This window comes from Aulonocara stuartgranti, assembly GCF_965226115.1.
Source record: "Aulonocara stuartgranti genome assembly, chromosome: 22".
NCBI lineage: Eukaryota > Metazoa > Chordata > Actinopteri > Cichliformes > Cichlidae > Aulonocara > Aulonocara stuartgranti.
Genome location: NC_138957.1, coordinates 4,619,416 through 4,642,333, shown reverse-complemented (window position 1 = coordinate 4,642,333; position 22,918 = coordinate 4,619,416). Strand labels below are relative to the sequence as shown.

At 42.9% G+C, this 22,918-nt stretch overlaps 1 protein-coding gene across 14 annotated transcripts in view; it reads left to right on the top strand.

The window, feature by feature from the left end:
* The window catches only part of LOC309698320 (triple functional domain protein), an 80,669-nt gene that overhangs the window by 2,641 nt on the left and 55,110 nt on the right, over positions 1-22,918 (top strand). For 6 of the 14 annotated variants that reach the window (XM_082520655.1, XM_082520651.1, XM_082520649.1 and 3 more), the window contains exon 2: positions 18,041-18,091. In XM_082520655.1, the coding sequence (XP_082376781.1) occupies positions 18,041-18,091 (51 nt within the window). Of the gene's footprint in view, positions 1-9,656; positions 9,702-14,277; positions 14,459-18,040; positions 18,092-22,918 lie in introns of those variants that run through there. The other 8 variants (XM_082520661.1, XM_082520660.1, XM_082520658.1 and 5 more) reach the window with 3 other exon arrangements.

Here is a 22,918-nt window from a genome sequence, read left to right as displayed (position 1 = left end):
AATTACTGCATGTTCTACTACAGCATCATGTCTGTAGATTTTGAAGTACACTTTAGAGGGGCTGTAAACAAGGATGAGAATGCAGCGTATTGACATTCAGCCTCCTCGGCTCCTGTGGTTTTGTGTCTAGTGAGATAATAAGCCACAGAGGGAAGTTTGGTATCCGTATTGAGCTGATCTGATGGCTTCCTCTTAAGGAAAGAGAGGCAAGAAGAGGCATCCTGTAACTCGCTAACGACCGCACTTTGTGTGTTTTTGTTGATGTTGCACAGCTGCAGCCATTCTGCCTCACTGTTAATCGGATCCGTTCCTAATTTATTTATTGTATAATTGAAATTTCTAGATATGCCCCCCACCCCACCCCCTGTTCTTATTACCACAAGCCCATCTGCTCCAGTTTTAATTTATAGTTTAGAAATAGCTCTTTAGTTACCAAAAGAGCTCTTCAGCCTTATATTAACTTTTGTTTGTCTGCGAGAAGCAGTGAGAGCGATAATTAGCTTGTGTTGTGTGTGTGAGCTTGGGGTTGAACTTAGCATGGTTTGGGCTGCCTCTGTCGAATTATTAGAACTGAAATTGTTGATACAGTGAGAAGAAATCACACACTCGATGGTCGCGAATGAACATTTCGTGCCATTATCTGCAGCTGGCTTTGTTTAATCGTATGAATATTTTAACACCAGTGTCATTTATATTTCAGGCCAGTCTGTACTTGATGCGTTCAATCAACCTGTCAATGGGCAGAGATTCAAATCCTGCCTGTGTTCAAGCACTAACCTTAAACTTTAGGCGACTATTTCTGATTTTTAACACTATGTGAAGCTAAGAGTGACAAGAGTGTGTATCCGTTTGTGTTAAGGGAAAGTATATCCCTGTTTTTCCTTAGAAATGAGCTGATGTGATACCGATACTAGGCCTCTTGTCTGAAATCGACGGCTGATATTTGTTTATGTCAGTTCAGTTTTCAGAGTTTACTGTAGTTAAGAGCTGAAAGACTTCATGCCCAACAACTGGTCTGTTTTATTGGGGAACTTAATTATTACACAGAAAAATTAAGGAGGTATAAAAACAATATCAAACATCTGTATCCATCCAGACTTTCTTAGTCGGCACATTCTCAGTTTTCCTTACTAAAGCCCACTTTGATCAGGAGTCGGCCGCACCAGAAGTTTAGCTACACTTTTAATCCCTCAAGTATATTTATTTTCGTGAAATGAAGGGCAATTTCAACAATACATCTCGTATATGAATATGAGTGGAAGATCCTAAAACGAAGGTGAGCCAAGTCGAGTAGGTACTAGTGGAAAGGTTTCAGTGCCCGTGTGTCCGGCACTTACAGGGTTGCTTTCAGCAGGACAGTGATTGACAAGACCACCTACTTTATGAGATCATTCTAGTTATGGATGGAGATTTACTGTAAATGTAACTGGACTGGGTAACAACCTGCGAGCCACGTCCAGTGTGCAGCTCTTTAAGGTATAAGGAAATGCTTATTTGTCTGATATGCTGGTTCACACTGTGCAGTCTCCACTTCCTTGAGCTTTCTCTGTTCTGTCTGATAATAAATGAGCTTTTTCTTATTGTTTCAAACCATTTTTAAATGGAGCATCCCTGTATTGCTGTGAGTCAGCCATGTCTGTAGTGAAACCAGTATTGAAACTAATACAGGCCTCAGCCTACCACTGTCTTTATACAGCCAGCTCGGTGGGAGCTTAAGTGTCACGTTCGGGCTCTCCACCTTTTTTGTTTTGCTGCTGAACTTGTGGGAATCTTGTTCTGACAGGTTTGAGTGTCTCGCCACAGGGCAGGCTATGCTTTTTTTTTTCTTTCCGTCCCCAGCTCCATCCTCGTCTCTTTTTTTCCATCCTTTAGCGTTTGTCTTTCCCATGTCTTCTCTCTTTCCTTTCTCGCCTTCCATCCGTCCGTCTGTCTCTCTGCCTGCTGGCTGAGCGTTCATTTGCCGATGTCTGTTTCATGTTTTCCCTCCCTGTTCGTTCATGCTGCGTCGTGTCGGTCCTCTCCGTCCTGATGCAAAATGACAACTAATATTAAAAAAGAAAAATGCTTCCCTGCGTCTCTGTCTATCTCTTTCCTCTCTGTCTCCCAGACTGGAATTAATACCAAGGCCTCAGAGCTGTGATACAGGGAGCTTTGTTGTGGCATGTTGTCAATCCTCAAATTATTCCACTCCGAATGTATCTTTAGCTACACCGACGATGACTCAGAGATTGATTTGGTGTCAGTTTCATACATTTATTACTTGTTGGTAGTGCTGGGGCACCATTCGCAGCGGGAAAATTTACAGTCCTCACTACTGGCCCCTCGTGAATGAACATTTAGAGGCTACAAAGTACCGTTCATAACGTCGGCCTGTGTTTGAATGGACACCAGTGTGTACGTGTGTTTGTGTGCGTCTGTGTGTGCAAGAAATTGAGTGAAACAGACAAGCAGGGAAAGAGGGAGGGAGAAATGTGATCCAGAGTTTGCATTTATGACTCAGGCCCATTCACCCAGGTTGAGATCTCTGCACACGCTCAATGCGAACACATACACACATGCGCTCTCTCTGAGACTAATGGATATTGATCCAGGAGATGGAGACTGATTGAGGTCCCTCAGTGAAGGTTTCCTCCAGGCTTAAAGCTGCCAAGTCAGACGCAGAGCAGAGGCTAAAGCCTAATGCTGCACAAAGCAGATTTCTTTTATCATCCCGTGTTTGTTGGATGGAGGCAAACGAAAGGATTGGTGCATCGCAGATCAATACAGACAAATAAGTCAAGGCTAAGGTTGTTGTCACTTTGTTTTGCTCTTTTAGCCTAGAGCGGCCAAAATCCAAAATAAATGACTAGATGAATTAAACAAAGAAGTGGTATTAATTCTGTTCTTTAATTGATCAAGTTATTAAAATTTAAGTTTATCAGTTTTATTTACTGCATTCATTTGCACAAACTGGTTTATTTTTCTACATTTCTTTCTATTTGCAATTTGAATTTTTATCAATGCAAATCAGCAAATCAATAGTTTGATTTGTAATTGAGGCATCTATTTACTTTCTCTGAGAAATGTTGGAGACTTGTAAGAGGAAGAATTAAATAAAAATGTTGAACTAGCTACAAAAATCTCCTCTGTAAAAACCAACCTAGCATGTAGAGTCATTGGCCACTGTATTAGGGGCACCATTTGCCTTTCGAAATGCCCTAATTCTTTGAGACATAGAGTCAACAAGGTGCTGTAGATATTCCTTAGATTTTGGTTTATGTTGACATTACAGCATCACACAGTTGCTGCACGTCCATGTTGGGAATCTCTCATTCCATCAGATCTCTATGATTGAGATCTGGTGGCTGTGGAGCCCATTTGAGTACAGTGAACGCCCTTTCATTTTCATGAAACCAGTTTGAGGTGATTTGAGCTTTGTGACTGTGGGTACACAGTGGGCATAAAGGGATGGACATGTTCAGCAAGGTGTGACGTTAGAATGATGCACAACTGGTATCAAAGTCTGCCTAGAAAATATCTCATCATCACCACGCCGAACCACTAATACAGGATGGGTCCATGGGTTCACGTTGTTCTGACCCTACCATCCAAATGTTCCAGCAGAAATTTTAGCTCTTGAAACCAGACAACATTTTTCCAGTCTGTTGTTGGCTAATCTTGGTGAACTTGTGCCGGTTAGAGCCCCAGCTTCCTGCTCTTAGATGACAGGAGAACAGGCCAGTGTGGTCTTCTGCTGCTGTATCTGCTTCAAGGTTCAGCATGTTGTTGGTGCATAGAAGCTCTTCTGCACACCTTGCTTGTAACAAGTTGCTATTTGAGTTACTGTTCTCTTCCTATCATCTCCAAGGAGTCCTCCATTCGCCTCTGACCTCTGGCATCGACAGGGCATTTTCATTCAGAACTGCTGCTCACTGGATATTTTCTCTTTTCCGGAACATTCTCTGTAAACCCTAGAGATGGTTGTGTGGGAAAATCCCAGCAGATCAGCAGTTCCTGAAATACTCAGACCAACCCATCTGGCACCAACAACCGTGCCACGTTCAAAGTCACTTAAAAGTCACTGCTGAAGTCCCTCATTCTGGTTTGAACTACAGCAGGTCCTGCTGACTTTGTCTACAAGCCAACGCATAGAGTTGCTACCACATGATTGGCTGATGAGATATTTGCATTAACGAGCAGTTAAACAGGCATATACTTTAACCTGTTTTTTTTTCTTATTCTTTGTTTTAATAATAAGTGTTTGCATTAAACAGCTATAACCTGCCAAATATCAGGTAATAGGACAGTAAGGGGCAAATGCAGACATGACAAGCTTGCATCCTGAAGATGGCAAAGGTGTGTTGTGTATGGCTGTACTGTTTAATTCAGTCAGAATTCATTAAATGTTTCAGAATATAGAAATCAGTGCGTTTGAAACCCAAATGTTGAGATGCTCCGTCTGAGTAATCAAGTGGAACTCGTCTCTGCACTCGGGCATCACGTGGTTCGCAGTACTCTTTGTGAAACCAGTAGTCACTGTTCTCTGTCAATGGCGTTTCACGCTAACTCACACGAGCACTTTCTCCCAATTTGTTGTTCCCACTGACCCCCGTCATTTGTGTTGGTATTGTCACGGCGTGCTACATTCTGCCTTGCTTCACTACACAGGGTGGCTGTTTTTCGTTTTACTCAGGCACACATGAAAATCAGGTAGTCGACGCATCTCAAAGTAACCACGCAGAAGAGAGTAAAAAGGGCAGAGTAAATGGGAGCCAGCTGGAGGGAAAGATGATGGTTATGAGAGTTAAAGCTTTTATTTGCCGAAGCAGCTTCAATCAAAAGCAAATGGATGGTTGAGTAAAAAGCCTTTTTGAAAAGGGCCGGAGATTAGGCTAAAACACAAGGATAAAAAAAAGCCTCTTTCTGCTTGAACTGTTCTCTTTATTGTGGCATTAAAAATGTAATGTTTCACTTAGAAAGGCATTCATCCCTTAAAATGAAGCACTAATATAACGCGGAGCACATGGCAACAAGACCAGCAGCTCAGGCACTTGGAAACCATTAGTGCTGCAGAGAGGGGCGCAAACGTCTTTACACGTGGATAAGGATGGAAATTTCAAGGGATTTCATCAACATATAAAAATTTTTATATCTGGTGCTAAAACTACAACAAATAATATCACTGAGAGCCATATGTGATCGCTTTTGTGCCAGCATTTGCTTCATGTCCCAAATAAGAAATAATCCCTGTGATATACTCGTGTTTTTGCTCAGAAAATGCTGAGAATCAGCCAGCTAGCAAAATTTGGCTTAAATAATTTAAAGTGCTTACATTTCCCATGAGTAGCTAAGTAAACACATAATCTTTTTCACCCCTTGTAACAGGTGCAGGCGCATTAAATTTTAAAGGCATTTTGCAGAGCAAGCCAGACCCCCTAAATCTGCTCTGAGGTCAGTTTGAGAGGAAGGCTAATATTTTGTTCGTTTGTTTGTTTGTTTTTTGTGGGAGGGTTTTGTTTTGTTTAAACTGTAATCTGTTGAAAGCTGAGGCGTTATCGTCAAAGTTTTGGTAAATGATTAACAGGTTGCGAAAGCCATCCTAACATCAAACAGTCGTCTTAACAATCACAACGCAGACACATAAAAGCAGCTAATCTCACACCAGCAAGGACGGCAAAGAGAAAGTAAATTAACGCTGAGAAGAAGAGGGAGAAAGTGCACTTTAGGGTTGGACAATTTGTTAAGTATTTTCAGCCAGCCTTCATCAGTCCAGCAATCCACCCCTAAAAATTGGCTGGATTAGGTTGCTTTTAGCTATCTGGAAGAAGCAGAAGAAGAATCTAGCTGCGAATCAAGAGCGTGAAGAGAGCCTGTGAGCTCAGAGAGTTGTTTAAATGGACACTTTGGGAGGCGCTTCATTTCCAAAATATAAAAAAATCAAATAATTTTGGCCAACTGGTCACTATAGGTCCATGCCTCTGGTTTTAGCATGAGGTTGCTAAACACACAGCTGTGGTTGTCAGCTTGGCTCTTAACATCTGTGGGTAAACTTTCTGCCCAACTGGCACATTGCATCATCCCGCTCAAGGCATTTGCCGCTCATCTGTGTATCGTATCACAGGCTCGTAAAGACCGGTCATCTGGTTCAGTGTCGGAATGACGTGTTCTAGTGTGCCAACTCAAGATTTGCTCCCCCGCCATCTTTTTAGCATTTTTTTATTCTGGTCGAATTTGAATTAATGTCATGAGATGAACCAAGAGGTGACTTTCTAATGGTCGTCTTGTCTTAACTGTACCAAGTTTATCAATTACGAGCAAATAGATTGAAGGGAAAAAAAGGGAGAACTTTATGAGATTATAACCAACTGATCAGCAATTTTAAAATGCAGTCCAGAAAGGAGATTAGACGCACAATTCTCCTGTGCCAAATGGATAAATGGATATTGGGAAATATCATAGTAACAGACAAAGAGGGAAAGATTATTGTTTGACCTGAAAGACTTGGGGTCCACTGCAGAAACGATCGGAAAACCCGACTCACAGATGACTGGCTGGACTATAAAGGCTGTAATTTTTCAATCAGAAGGCAGTGAGTGAAGCCATCAAGAGCCACGAAGTAGAACAAACAGCGTCACTTGATTTGTTTGTAGCCTAAAGGAGAAATGATGTCAGTGTGAACTTTTAGTTGTACACAGTAATATAATACCTAAACTCGAACAAAAAGCCTTAGATTTCTTTTCAGAGGGAACAACGCTCACTTCCTCAACAGTCAAATGCAGATAAACTAGTTTTGTACGTCTTCAGATGTGCCATACATGCCAATGCAAAATGTTCTGCAGGAGCTTACCAATCAGGGAGGACTAGTTCTGGAAATCTTTAAGTAGGGGGGGGGGGTGTGTTTCTGTATATGTGCAGTGAAGTTATGTTCCAGATGTGTGCAGTGCTTTATGCTGAACGATTAAACTGTACAGATGTATTTCTATGTGATGTGTTAGGCAGCCGAGCAGTGTGACAGTGTGATGATGTGAGCTCTAACAGCATTAGGCATTTTAGAGGTGAGAGTTCATTGGATTACACACGCTGACCTAATCCAATCTGGCGTTTTATTCTCTGGGATTACACTGTGTGTGTGTGTGTGTGTGTGTGTGTGTGTGTGTGTGCGCGTGCGCGTGTGTGTGCGTGCGCGTATGTGGCGCACATAGAGGTGGAGCAAAGGGTGGATTTGGTGTGAGTCTGTGTGTGTGGGTTTGGTGCACATAGGGGTGGAGCAAATCTGTGTGAGTCACCACCCACAGTTACACACGCACAGAGGAGGTGTGTAGAGTTAAACAAACATAATGTGGTGATTTGTAAATGTTAGCAGTGCCAAGCTAGCTGTATCCCTTTGCTTCCAGGTGCTTGTTTGTGGGTTTCAGTGGTATGAGAGTAGTTATCATCATCTGCTTAAGAAAATGAATACAGTTTTGCACATATATACATAAAAATTGGCAAAACTTTAAAGGGGTCCTACCAAGCTAATTTTCAGCTTTTTTTTCTCTTGGAGTGTTAGAGTAGCTTTGCATGATTGACAGTTCAAAATAACCTCTATTTATTTTATACTGGGGCCTGGTTTATCCTGGACTGGAGGTTGCTTGTTCTCACTGGTAAAATTGGTTGCAAAGAGGTGCACAACTCTTGACTGAAAGCCTCCTTGCAATTGCTTTGGTCAGTAGCGGATTGTTGCAGTTGTTGGTACAGATCTATTTATCTGCAAACTCTCGCCACCTGCTCCCCAAGTGGTAGTGAAACTGAGAACAGTTTGATAAAAACCAAGAACAGAGACGGTTGCCTTAAAAGTAAAAGTTGCACAACTTTTACTTCTAAGAAAAATGTTGTCTCCGTTTCTGGATGAATGAATGCTGATTGGTCAGCTGGTTATGGATTTACAGCAGGATATACTCCATACTGATGGCACCGTTTTCTAACTATACTCTAGAAACACTGTTGCATCACACCATTTTTTTATATGTGTAAAACAAGCAGCTGCTTGTTTTGCTCAGAGGTGCCCGCTATCAGGTGGCTACTAGTGGAGATCATCTCCGGGTACTGGCTTTGTGCATAAAATCAAAAGAGCAGATGCCATAAAGCGGCTTGTAGTGCTGTGATGTTGTTAATAATTTACAGTCAAAGCTGTAAAAAGTCTAAAAATTAAAATACATCCATTATCTCTGCCCCATATATTAAAAACATACAGATATTTGTTTAAAAGTGTTTCCTGCAGCTGCATAGCCCTGTCATTCTGGGGTGTCTTTTGAGTAAACTCTGTGAAACAAGAAGTTCAGTGAGTCCGTCTTCACGAGTGTTTAGAAGTTCTTTGATTAAAAATCGTGTGGTTGTACACCTTCTTTATTTACAGCCAAACAAAAAAACAAAAAGAGTCTTAAAAGGAGCATTTAGAGGAGTTTAAAGCCTGAGATTTTGGCTCGCAGGGATTAATTACACAGATGCTGACTTCATTATTTGGAACTGTTTTGGGGTTTTTGTTTTTTTCATATGAGTATCCAGAATTGTCACAGTGTCTTTATAAAACAGAGAATCCTAAATGGTATGCTTTACACAGATTATTTTATGCGAATTAATCTGTTCATGAGTGAAAAATACTTTCTGCACAGAGCAGCTACAGTTATAACTACACTGAGTGTGCCAGGGATACTTTGTTTTCATATTTAAAGCAGCATTGAGGTTTTATGCATCGCTGTATCCGGGTATGAACGTTTAACACTTGCACAAAAAGGGGGGAAAAGTCTTTTAGTGCTATAGGGACATTTTTTATCTTCCCTTTTTTTTTAATGTCCAGACTGAGTTTTCAGTCTGTCACCATGGCAACAGCAGCTATCCATGTCATCCTGTCTGACCACGTGTTATGTTTTTTTTATTTTTTGTACAAACAGGTCTATGTAAACCAGGTCGGCAAACGCCTGCACTCTCACTGAGCCTTTATGCTCGCACAGGCGTGTAAGTCACCGCCCAGATAAGAGCAAAGGCCAGCTGATAAGAGCTAATAACCACAGTGAGCTTCTGCAATCTGCAGTTCAAGGGCGGATCACGCTCTGCATTCGGTTGCATTACAAACAGATTTTGCTGTGTGGTGTGAACATGAGGCAGAGCTAAAGGGCTGCTCGTGAAGCAGCGTGGCTGTCCACGAGAATACGTGTTAATCACAACCTGCAAAACGAGGTATTTTCGTCTTTAAAACTTTTACAAGGCGGGCGGGAGTGAGGAGGGGTGTCGAGCAGCAGTTGGCCTTTACAAGCACTGTTTTCCCCCTGTTGAATTAAAGTTGCTTAAAATTAAATATAATAATGCCAAATATAGGCCATTAGTGTGGTAAAGTGTTTGTCAGATGTGCAAATGGAAATAATTTGGGCTTTTTTAAAAATCCCCCTCAGGAGCAAGTGAACAGCACACGCACGCACCTCCACACACGCACACACATATGCAAACCTCTCGCCGCTCGCTGAGTGTTTATAAAAAGGAGCTTGTCCCACTTTTTCCCTCTCATCTACCGCGCTCTCGTTCTGTAATTTCTCCGGCGCGATATCTAATTGGCGCAAGCTCGGGAAAGATTTGCCGCCCCGCCGCCGTCTTCCTTAAAAAAAAACCCAAACTGGAACAAGAGAGGCGAGCGAGTCGAGGGGGCAAAGAGAAAAATGGAGAGAGGATGGAGAAGAAGGAGACAGGAGGTACGTTTTGAGGGGAGAGGAGTCGGGGGGGGCGGGCGCAGGTTGCGAGTTGCTGTGAAATCTTGTTTGCTGATAGCTGCTGTCTTTATGCAACCTCCTAAGAGGAGCATAAACAGCCAGCTTTTGGAGCGAGGGAGTGATTATTGGGTTGTGCTTGAGCGAGATAAGAGAGTCTGCTCAGTGCAGGTGAAAGAGAAAGAAGAGAGAGCTGGGAAATTCAAAGAGAGCGAGAGAGGCAGACGTTGGAAAAACAACGAGAGAAGCGCACCTTTGAGTGGCAAACTGTGTTAATGAAAGGGGTCACTAAAAAGACTGAATTACCTCACAATTGATTTGGATCGGTTTGAAATATTTGCCGGGATCTGTGGGCTTTTTCTGAGAGCAGAAAGACTGAGAGTGAAGCGAACTAGGACAGGTCCTGAAAGACCATTGTACTCCTTTTTCTTTGGGTCTCCAGTGCATTCAAAACTGCTATCTCACTGTTGCCCTCCCCATCTCGCTCACTTCCTTTGACTACTTTTCACCTCCTTTTTTTCTCCTAGCATCGAGTAATAAAAAGAAAGAAAGAAAAGAAACCAATTCACTGCAAACATCACAATTTGTAGCTTTTTAGGTCTTAAAGCAAAAGGCTGTTGACTGCTGAGCTCCTTGAGATGGTCCCAGAGGTACCAGCCGAAATGAAGAATAGTTTAAAGCGGTGGCCTTTAGCTCTGATCTTGGGGGGCAGAGCGAGGCTTTTTTCATTGTTTTGGCATTCAGCATGGATACACCTGGGATCCATTCTGAGGGCAGATACCAGTGTGGCTAGAAACACGTCTGTAATTGATAAATGAATATAAAGTACATTCCCAACATTTATTTTCCTCTTTTCTGCCACAGTTGAGGTTTTGAGTAAAGATTGAGTCAGCTTTCTCTGGCGTGTTTCCTGGTGAGCAGCGTTGGAGTGTGGTTGATGTTTGAGTTATGGTGAATGATGTTTGGGGTTAGATAAGAGCTCTGTTTTACCTGAGTGTTTGCGTGTGCGTGAACGCCAAGCTCTCCGGACTGTTGGTCATGTATATTTTACTGCTTTCTCTCAGTAGTGTGCAAGTAAGCACGTGTATATAGTGAGGTTCGTATGCCAAGAACAAACGAGGACGTGGGAATGTCACATTCCTTGAACCTCAGATCAGTCGGAGTGATGAAAGTCATGTATATTTATGTTTCTTATAGAGAATTAATCATTCTGAAAGAAGAAATTGTGGCGTTTCTGTCCTGATCACTACTCAATCCTGCAAGCACACCGGCTGTGCTGGCAAATATATTTCATTATCTCAGACATATGACATACATATTTTTTACTGATTCTAATCTCCATATTTTGGTGTAAAATAAAGTTATTAACAGTTATTCGTTGCTTTTGACAAATTAGCAAGCGTACATGTGATGTTTTTCATCTCAGCTTCATAAAGCTGGTATGAAGGCTACTGCTAAAAATATCAGGAGCCATGAGCAACACAAAATTACTTGACTGTAGTTGTCAGGACAGGCAGTGTTTCCCACGCTTAGACTTTACTTGGGTGGAATGCCAAAGTTCGGTGTAAGCATTTGGCAACTTGGCAAAACAGTTGGCTTTGGCAAAAAAGCTCTTTATGTATTGTCATCCGCAGTTAGTACACTGGTGCATGTTTTGCTCCCTTTTATTTTGAAAGTCCAGTCACTGTTGTCGTGGACTTTAGATTATTTGGTTAAGTCTCTCATCTCCCAGTTAGAGACCGCACAGCTGGTGATGGTAGTCCTCGTTCCTCTTTGGAGAAGTTGGCTACAAACTGCAGCTCTAACCTGAATCTGCAGGGGGTATTTGACTGCTTCCTGCACCGCCGTGCACAGAACAATTACTCTATCTGTGCAACTAGAGGATTATTGCTCTGTTCTTTTATATTTTCTTTTAACAGTCAAAGTCTTCTAAAACACAGCAATATTGTTAAGCTTGCCTCTTCCTCCTTTAAAGTGCTCAGCACTACCAACACTGCTTTTGCCAGTAGTGGAGTCCTAATCTGTTGGAAGGATTTAACACTTATACTTCAGCAATGAATCTACAGTGGGGCAAAAAAGTATTTAGTCAGCCACCGATTGTGCAAGTTCCCCCACTTAAAATGATGACAGAGGTCAGTAATTTGCACCAGAGGTACACTTCAACTGTGAGAGACAGAATGTGAAAAAAAAATCCATGAATTCACATGGTAGGATTTGTAAAGAATTTATTCGTAAATTAGGGTGGAAAATTTGGTCACCTCAAACAAGGAAAATCTCTGGCTCTCACAGACCTGTAACGTCTTCTGTAAGAAGCTTTTCTGTCCCCCACTCGTTACCTGTATGAATGGCACCTGTTTGAACTCATCATCTGTATAAAAGACACCTGTCCACAGCCTCAAACAGTCAGACTCCAAACTCCGCCATGGCCAAGACCAAAGAGCTTTCGAAGGACACCAGGAAAAGTATTGTAGACCTGCACCAGACTGGGAAGAGTGAATCTACAATAGGCAAGCAGCTTGGTGTGAAAAAATCAACTGTGGGAGCAATCATCAGAAAATGGAAGACATACAAGACCACTGATAATCTCCCTCGATCTGGGGCTCCACGCAAGATCTCATCCCGTGGGGTCAAAATGATCATGAGAACGGTGAGCAAAGATCCCAGAACCACACGGGGGGACCTGGTGAATGACCTGCAGAGAGCTGGGACCAAAGTAACAAAGGTCACCATCAGTAACACACTACAACGGCAGGGAATCAAATCCCGCAGTGCCAGACGTGTTGCGCTGCTGAAGCCAGTGCATGTCCAGGCCCGTCTGAAGTTTGCCAGAGAGCACATGGATGATACAGCAGAGGATTGGGAGAATGTCATGTGGTCAGATGAAACCAAAGTAGAACTTTTTGGTATAAACTCAACTCGTCGTGTTTGGAGGAAGAAGAATACTGAGTTGCATCCCAAGAACACCATACCTACTGTGAAGCATAGGGGTGGAAACATCATGCTATGGGGCTGTTTTTCTGCCAAGGGGACAGGACGACTGATCCGTGTTAAGGACAGAATGAATGGGGCCATGTATCGTGAGATTTTGAGCCAAAACCTCCTTCCATCAGTGAGAACTTTGAAGATGAAACGAGGCTGGGTCTTCCAACATGACAATGATCCAAAACACACCGCCCGGGCAACAAAGGAGTGGCTCCGTAAGAAGCATTTGAAAGTCCTGGAGTGGCCTAGCCAGTCTCCAGACCTCAACCCCATAGAAAATCTGTGGCGGGAGTTGAAAGTCCGTGTTGCTCGGCGACAGCCGCAAAACATCACTGCTCTCGAGAAGATCTGCATGGAGGAATGGGCCAAAATACCAGCTACTGTGTGTGCAAACCTGGTAAAGACCTATAGTAAACGTTTGACCTCTGTTATTGCCAACAAAGGTTATGTTACAAAGTATTGAGTTGTATTTTTGTTATTGACCAAATACTTATTTTCCACCCTGATTTACGAATAAATTCTTTACAAATCCTACCATGTGGATTCATGGATTTTTTTTTTTCACATTCTGTCTCTCACAGTTGAAGTGTACCTCTGGTGCAAATTACTGACCTCTGTCATCATTTTAGGTGGGGGAACTTGCACAATCGGTGGCTGACTAAATACTTTTTTGCCCCACTGTAACTATCAGTTAGCGTTTAGGCAGTGCAGCTGCAGTGGAAGTAACACCAGGATAAATGCTGTCAGTGGGATGGGTACGTCACAGGACCTATAAAGATGCTTAAAGTGGGAACAGATACCCCTTTTTATTCTTTCCCCCAACTGCAAATGATGTCCTTAAAGTTAAAGTTGGTCAATACCTGAGTCAGTCTGATATCAGTCTGTGGCTGAATGGGGTCAAGTTGGCAATTATATGCAGTCTGATTCTGATAAAACAGATATTAACTGTAACAAAAAAATCACATCTGTTTGATCCTTCGTTCTGTGCTGGAGTTGAGTCCCCTTGTGTTGTGCTTATTGACACACTCATTCAGAGTGATGGCAACATGTTGATAATTTGTCTGCATTTGTAAATTAGACAGGAATTATTTTCAAAGCTTTGACAATTTCTCTGAGAGCGACTGCAGTCCGTCCAAGTCAGGCTGCGACTGTTTTCAGAAAGGTGGCCTTCTATCATGAGACTTGAGCCCTCTTGTGGTATTTGGTATTCCTCTATGGATGCAAAATCACCACGCAAAAGACCGTTATACTATACTGCATCAAGTTCCCACCCCTTAATTCAGTCAGTAGTGGTACTTTCTGTTTCCCAAATATCTGTGTATTGTGTAATGATTCATGGCAAGCAACAAAAACCCCTCTCACACAGATGATCCCTTAGGTAATATGTTGTTAAGTGCTCTCTCTGTGGCCTCTGACATTTAAACATTTTCTCCACCCTGCAGCTATATCTGCCTCTAAACTCTCCAACGCAGCCTTGACAGCTGGGTATTGCTCATTGTTTTTAAGACACTCACCTCAGTTCAGTCAGTGTGAGCCAGACAGTCGGTATTTTTAAATGAAAGGGACTCTTTCCTATTTGTGTGTGAGTCAAACGATGAGTGTGCCTGCCGAGAAGCTGAAGGCAGGGGCCCACAGAAAGGGTGGTCCCGTGTTAATGCGGGCTAAGAGTCAGAAACGGTGTGTGTCGGGACAAGAGAGAGCTGTCTGTTTTTTAAGGGGCTCCATAAGGATACAGTGCAGCCAGTGTTCAGCAGGGCTCGGTGAGTTCACTCTATCTCAGTTTTTGGGAGAGGAAAGTTTGGATTTGTTCAATGGGAATCGGGCCGTTGGAGTTTTCGCCGTGTCATTTCCTCAAAAGCCGTTTGGTGTGTATGTGTGCGAGCTCTGTTTAAGTTCATCCAAAGAGCTTGGCTGACGGTTCAGCAGTGGGCTTATCCTACTATGGTCTTAACAAAGTTGGCTCAGAGTGTATGCATGTCTGTTTGTGTGCGGTTGGATTAACCCACTGCTGTAACGGCCACATCGCAGAGGAAAAGCCTGTTTTCGTGCACACGTGTTGTGTTTTTACCCCCCCTTCATGCATGTTTGACTACTGGCTCAGCTACAAGTGTTGTTGTTTAGATTGGGATAAGCTGTGGGCTGCCACTACTGTAAGTCTGGTATTACATTGTTGCACACTGTGGCTTAAGCGGACATCTTTGGCATGGCAAATATGTGAAGTATGTAGGTGTTTGGTCTTTCTCTTGCCTTCTCCCTTCACCTCTTTCAGTCTTTGTGAAGATTTTGTTTTTCCAGGTACACGGCTTTAGAGAACATTTCCTTGATATCTTTGGCCTTCTCTCGACAGCTCGGCTCTACTTTCCCATGCAGTGTTTTGTGTGTGAGGCTGCTGTTGCCTGCAAGTTAGGTCTTGTGTAGTTTTATGTGTACTCTGCTGCTAAATGTTCATTACTGAGAACTGCCACCAGCAAAATGTTGCTTACCTACTACCTAAGCTCACAGCAGAAGATGTTTGATTTTTGCATGAATGGAGCCAGGCTGGACCTCCTTAAAGAAGACTTTTGCAAAACAAAGCAGAGTCACTAGTTTCAATCTTGGCTAAAAGTTTGAAACTAGTGCAGCTTTTGCTTTTTACTGTTCGGTCACACACCTGCAGGTGCAGATTCCTGATGGATCATTGTTTAATGAAAAATAATTGCAATCCTGTCAAAGAGTGCTATAAATCTTTGTCCAGAGCATTATTCTGCTGTTGGACTTCCTGGTTTGGATTTCATTTTCTTACCTTAAACCACCTGATTATGAACGTGGTATATGTTGGATAGATGTCTCATAAGTTTGCAAGTTCAGTGAAGAGCAGGTTTTGCTGCTGCTTTAATTAAAAGCGGACTCTTCTGGGTGTGATTTAAGGAATTTATTTAATGCGGCTTAAACTATTACTTCAGAGAAATCTTTTTTCAGCTGTAAGAGAGGAACTGTAATGCCAGTGTAGAAATTTACAGGGATGCCTTAGTGCCATCCGGGCCGAAAGGGTTTCCTGGTAAACAAAAGTGTGTCGCAACACAAATGATTTGCATGCTTTCCTCAGAGGGATCCAGGTAGCCTCTAGTTATGTCTCAAATGAGCTTCTACACTGAGGGTGTTTTCACACCTGTTTGTTTACTCTGGTCCGAATCCTTTGATGAGTTTGTAAACGTGTAGCTTTTCCCTGTGATTTGGTTTCTTTTTACACAGAGAAAAATCTAAGTGAACGCTGAGCAAACCACAACGTGTCATTACAGACCACGTGAGAATGTCCTGTCCGCTTATTGGCCAGATGTGTCTGGGAGCAACAAATGTAAATACAGGAACAAGGTGCTGCGTTCTGGACAACTGGAAAATACTGAGAGTTTACATTCATTTCACATCTAGTTGCCGACTCACACTGACATTTGAACATCTACAGCTCCTCAACACATCCCAGTACAGAAGTATTTTTACCCAAACTTGCAATGTCACACAGTACTCAGACTAACTGCACCAAGTGAGAAAATGAACTGCAGTTTGCTTTAAAAGGACTAAACAGGCAGGTGTGAAAACGCCCTAATGCTGATTTCCAGCTCCATATTTTTAGTGATGGACTCTGCTAGACTCTGCAGGATCGACAGCTCGAAGCATGTTTCCACAACACTGCTTTGCACGTAAATTTCTCATGAAGTTCTTTAAACTGAGATACGCACAGAATCAACTGTAGGCGTCGGTCACAGCACGTCATGCGTGAGTACTCCTCACCAATGAGCTTATGCTGCGCTTTGCTCAGTAATAGGATAGACAGGTTTCAGAGTGTAGTAGGTACTGCTTCCTATGTGAAAAGGCCTTTATGCACTCAGTCTAACTTGTTTGAAGCTAGCTGTTTTAGCTCCCTTGCCCTTCCTTTAAAGATACTTTCTTTTGATTGGTTGTCTCTTGCAAAGAGAGGGTCAGTAGGTAGAGATTGTGTGCTCACAGCTGGAGATCTATGCCTGGGTTGGCCATATTAGGGATATCTGCTCTCTGTGATATCATAAAGGGGGAAAATCATTCTTCTGCTCATTTATACACCGACCCTATTATTTGAAATGTTGGCCATGTTTCATATGAGCACCTACCTTAACAGTGGAAATCAAACTGCACGTACCTCAGTGCATATTGTAGATACTTGGTATAGATCATGTACTCAGTACCACAGTCAGCATCTCTCTGCCTCAGCGCAGCGATCTGTACCATTAAACAGGAAGCAGCAATCCTGAGTCAGAATAGATCGAGCATGTGTCAGTGAGTCAGCCAGTCGAGCGTCCACCCTGTTTACATGTTGACAGCACATGACGCTGACGGTATCTTCCCCTCCGTCACAGCAGCGGCCTCACTCACTCACAGGCTATAGGCTGCATCAATGGACTGATTGTTGAATTTGCAGAGAAACCACCGGGCTTTGGTCATGAGTTATAGGCTGATGAGAAGATGACTCCGGCATGCTCGGGTCCGGTGTAAGCAGAACATGCTGTTTAGGGGTCGTGGGAATCATCACGTTCCTGGTGCCTTGCTATAATGTTTTACTAGTTAAGGGAGGAGAGCATGATGAAGGTAGTCTCTTCCCCCCATAGTAAGGTGTTTCCTGTGACTAAGGCAATATCACTTCTCTTATTAATGTTGGGGATTTTTCCATCCTAAGTAATGCGGAAGCCCTTTCAAGACAGCCAGTTCTTGTTTATCTTCTTTATCCAAGGCTTTGCTGGTAATAAACAGTGTTCTTAATTATTGAGATTTTTTCTGGCAGTTGATTAGTCTTCTGTTTTTTAGCCACATTGATGGCATGTTAACCTGACAAGTTTGTGTTTGTTGTGCTTTGGAGTTTTAAAGCCTCAACAAATATGGGATGGTTTTTCATGGAATTGATCGCTAACATTCTGATCCTGCTCAGATCAACTTTAATCACTTTGTAGCATAGAGCGTAGTTGTTATTATTCCACTACTTTACCAGAAACTGTTAAAACACAAACTTTCCTTCAGCCGTACTTACCATTTATTCTATTTAATAGCAAATGTAGGAGCATTTTAACTGGAAGTGTTTATGATACACTGGTATTGATAGTAACTCTGATATTGAAAACAACATTCATATGATGTTTATCATTAATGCTGTTAAAGATACAATGTTCTTTTAATATGTTTTCATGTAGTCATGCTTACAGGACTTCTTTCCACTTCGTTTTGAGTGAATTCATTTGCCAAATTCGTTTTGGCTGCGATGTGTATTTTTATTTCTGTGTCATGCATTTTAATTGGGGATAAAAACAGTTGCTCTTTTTTTATCTGTGTTTCTACAGATGGATCCCTCCCTAAAGAGCCAAAAGGAGATGTATCGAGCCAGATAGCAGGTAAAACATAAGATTGTTTTTTTTTCTAGCAAGGCCCGTTTATATCCATGTGTGTGCTGGTGGTGCAAGAGGGGAGTGTATTTTACTGAGGGTGGAGGGTCGGGGAGGTCGGTATATTTCAAAAGAAATATGGTGTGTTTGGTGTATTTTTACATGCACACGAGCAGACTAAAGCCCTTTTACAGATGTAATGTAGACCTTTTTTAAATTTAAAAAGTATTATCCTGCTAAGGGTTTTAGCATACATTAAGTGGGTAAAGAGATGTTCTCCAGAGATGTTCAGTCAGATTCAAGTCTGGCTGGGTCACTCGGGGACATTGACAGAGTAGTTCTGAAGCCTCTGCTTTGGTATCATGGCTCTTTGCTTAGGGTTGTTGTCCTGTTGATGAACCTTTGCCTCAGTCTGAGGACCAGCGCGTTTTGGACCAGGTCATCATCAAGGGTGGACCTGAACATTGCTGGATTCACCTTCCCTTGACCGTAACTAGTGTCCCACTGCTGAAAAACATCCCCCAGCTTGATGCTGCCACCACCATGCTTCAGTTTAGGGATGGTATTGGCCAGCTGGTGAGCGGTGTCTGGTTTCCTCCAGATGTGATACTTTGCATTCAGACCACAGTGCTCAAGCTGGGTTTTATCAGACCAGAAAATTGTTTCTCATCCTCTGAGAGTCCTTCAGGTGTCTTTTAGCAAACTCCAGGTCATGTCATGAGCCTTTTATTGAGGAATGGCTTCAGCTTGGCCACTCTACTATACACCCCTGATTGTTGGAGAGCTGCAGAAGTGGTTGTCCTGCTGGGAGGTTTTCTTCTCTCCACAGTAATGCTGGAGCTCTGCCAGAGTAAGCATCAGGTTATTGGTCACCTGCCTGACCAAGGCCTTTTTACTTCGATTGCCCAGACTGGCCAGCCAGCTGTAGGAAGACTTCTGGCGGTTCCACAGTTCTTCTGTTTTCAGATGATGGAGGCCACTGTGCTCATTACTATCCTCAATGATAAAGACAGGTGTTTGCCTTTCCAAATCATAGCCAGTCGACTGAATTTACCACAGGTGGGCCCCAATCAAGTGTCAGAAACATCTGACAGATGATCACTGGAAACAGGAGGTAGCTGAGCTCGATTTGTATGTGTCATGGAAAAGGCTGTGAATACATGTACTTGTTATATTTTTGTTTTTCATTTTTGATAAATTTGCAAGAATTTCAAGCAGAGTTTATTCACTTTGTCATTATGGGGTGAATACTTTTTGGATGCTCTGTTAAATTTCGCCCCTGTTCCTGTCCATTCTCTTGTCTGCTGGTGTTGGACATTGTAAGGTTCTTGTCTGATGAAGGGCGGTTCAATGCTCTGCCCCTCCCAGTATCAATACAGGTCATTGTCATCCTAAATCTCACATGTCCTCACTTTTCCTGTCATCCTCGTCTCCACCTCTCCCATCTATTCCCAAAACATGCATGATGTGGACAGCTACCCATGTCTGGCACCTCTCCCCATAGCTATAACAGGCTATTAGCAATGAGTTGAGATGGACACTTACGCTGCCTGCTCCATGATTTATTCACACAAACTGCCATTCATTCAGAATCACTCACCCTAAATGACCTTTTCCTTGTGTCCTTTCTCCAATCAGTTGTACTAAATCTTCCCTTTTATTATCCTCATGGTGCAGCTGACACTTAAAAAGTAGGCTATGTTCCTCATGTGAGGGTTAATATGTGCTGCTGAAACGACACATTTAATGACCAATTTGACATATAAAGTTATTTCTGCTCTGTTCTTCAGTGAGAAATTTTACTATTTCATAGGAAATTAGAATAGAGCCATTTGTGCAAACCTCTTAATTAGAAACTCTAAGACTATCAGCAGTATTGGCTTTGTAAAGAGAAACAAAAACAGCCCTCAAATTCTACACACAAAGGAGGACAGTGAGTTGGCAGGTTGCTCCAAAGCCTCAGGGTCTTTATAGAGAAAGCTTCAGTGCCCGTAGGAAAAAGGCGATGAAAGCAACACAAACGCGGTTATATCTGAAAAACACTTGGCTTTAGTGTGACTGTTTAGCCTTTCTGCATGGTGCTTTTCTTAAGCATCCTGCTGCTTAACAGTTATCACTTCGTGGTTTAGACTAGGTGGTGGGTGGGGGGGATTATGTCTGTCCATCTGTTGGGCCTCCTCATCCACTGGTCTGACTGGGTGACTGGAAAGTGGGTTGCAAGGGATGGGAGGGTGAGGCGAGTGCTCTTATGTAATGATGTTAAAGCTTTCGAACCCTGACAGATGTGCTTTCTATCACTGTCTCACTCTCTCTCTCAACCCTTTTCGTCTGTGTCTGTCCAGAAGTACCCGGTGTAATCTGCCTCAGTGCTTGTTGAAATGATTTGGCATAAATCTTCAGCAATCAGCTGCAATCTGCAATCTGAAAGCATCGCCTCAAGATGGCGTGTTTGAGCAGATTGGAAGAGCTGAAGCACAAAAATGCTGCAGGAGTGTCTGATCTGCAGCAGTCGTCTGTAGAAGAGCCACTCCTCTGTCACTTACTGTGTAATCTCAGTAAGTGACAGGAGCAACGTGTGGAAGGAAAATGAGTTTTTATTCTCACTATTACAGCAGTAGAAGGGTTTTTTGGGGTGGAGGGTTAAAAAACAAACAAACAAAAAAACAAAACAACTTGTTGTTGTAACGGTCTTTTTCTCTCTGTCTCGTCACGGTTCGTCAGAATAGGATCAGGTGGCATTAAAAGACCCGGCCGACTGAACTCTTGGCACCAATAACAAGCTGCCTTTTCTTTCTCTCTGTCTCTCTCGCTGTCTTTCTTTTATTCCTGCTTCCTCTACTCTCCCTTTTCCCTTCTCCCCTGCTGTGTTTGGGTCGCTGGGGTAACCCTGGCCTGTTTCTCGCTCGGTTAGCCTACCCTGCTATTAGAGGTCTGGATGGATGGGGAGAACAGGAAGAGGCGGGGGTAAGGGAAAGATGGTGTGCGCTCTGTCTCGGTCTCCCAAGCCAAAACTCTGATTTGGGGACACAAAGGGGAAAATTGGGAAGGACACGGAGAATCTGAACGGACTGGAAACAAACACCCAGGCTGTGCTGTTCAGTCTTGAATGCTGTCAATTCGGTGTTTTAGATCGCTGCTCGTTTTCATCAACGGCAAATGATTTTCACTGCAATGAAAGTGCTACACAGATACCTTATCAGTGTAAGGGTGGTAAAGGGAAAGTAGTGACACTGTCCCTGTATTGGATTGAAAGAGTGCATTTGATGCAGAATTTACTTAGATGGCACCTAAACATGACTAATTGACCAGATGAACACGTTCTTACTTAAACTGGTTTCTAACTTTGTGTGTATGTACAGTCAGTGTGAGCTGTGGCCACAGTGAGGTCATTGTTATATTGGCACAGCAGCCAGTCAAAGGTAAGCTGTGCAGCAGCTAATCAGAGCTGCTTCAGTAGGACTGATAGATGGGACATGAGCCATTTGTCAAGAATTCAAACCACATATAGACAAAAGAAGATTGTTCTTTTCATCTGCACTGATCTGGCGTTGTGGCTCTGTTCTGAGATCTCACAGAACAGGAGTCTGTGGCAACAGATATAACTGTGATAAAATCATAAACGGCACTAAAGGCAGAGCTAGGGCACAGGTGGGCTATTAAGCTGCTTGCAGGTTGTGCAAAAGTAGCAGCTCAAGTAGTCCATTAGGCCCTGGTCACGCAGACGCAGAGACCTGTAGGCGACTGCATGGCAACCACCAGTTGGTAGGGAAAAATTAGCATTAACTGACTGGTTTTGGGTGATTGCTGGAGGTTGCTGGCAGTCTCGAAGAGGAAACCTCACTGGGAATGCTTAGGTTGCTAGCAGATTGTCACATTTAGTTTGTAGAGAAGACTTTTGTGCAAAACTCACTGACCAATCACCAAGTGGTTGTGAAACTGTCTTTGTCATTCTTCAAAGCAGAAGCTGCACATTTTTTTTTTCATTTTTTATTTGTTTTAAATGGGTTGATTTTAGGATAAAAATCAGCTTTTACTTTGAAGATGGACCTTCTCCATTTCCAAATGGGGTTGCACCCCTTTAGTGGTTAGTGAGCATTTGCAGACTGCTTGCAACTAAGGCAATCACAAGGAGGTTTTTGGTACAGCACCCTCTTTGTGGCAGTTTTCCTCCTAGCAACCAGAAGTTCACCAACCAGTCTCTAAGTGTGGCGGAGGCATCTTATGTGATATGTAGAAGTGTATCTGCTGATGTGCCTGCCTAAAACTAAGCAAAATGGCATCATTGCATTATAGAAACATTGCAGAAGAACATTAAAAGTAACAGAGGAGTTTAACCAACTGCTGACAAAAAGACAAATACAGTCGATTCAGTAGAGCTGGAACTGCAGTCACACCTGCGAACACTTGTGTGTCATGTTTGTTATTAAGTGCGATACAGCCAGGTTAGCTGTAATAAATGGTAAATGGCCTGTATTTATATAGCGCTTTTCTAGTCCCTAAGGACCCCAAAGCGCTTTACATATCCAGTCATCCACCCATTCACACACACATTCACACACTGGTGATGGTAAGCTACATTGTAGCCACAGCCACCCTGGGGCGCACTGACAAAGGCGAGGCTGCCGGACACTGGCGCCACCAGGCCCTCACCAGAGTTGCAAAGGGGGAGGAGAGCTGCTGTTGTTCCCCATTGTGTCTCCCTTTCTGTTTGTTCTTAAAACAATATTCTTAATGTGTTTAACACAGAAAAGCAGCACTCTGTGGAACAATGCTAGGGGCACTGTAAACTTCATATGCAAATTGAGGGGGGGGGGGAGCTTGAGAAGCTTAATATTT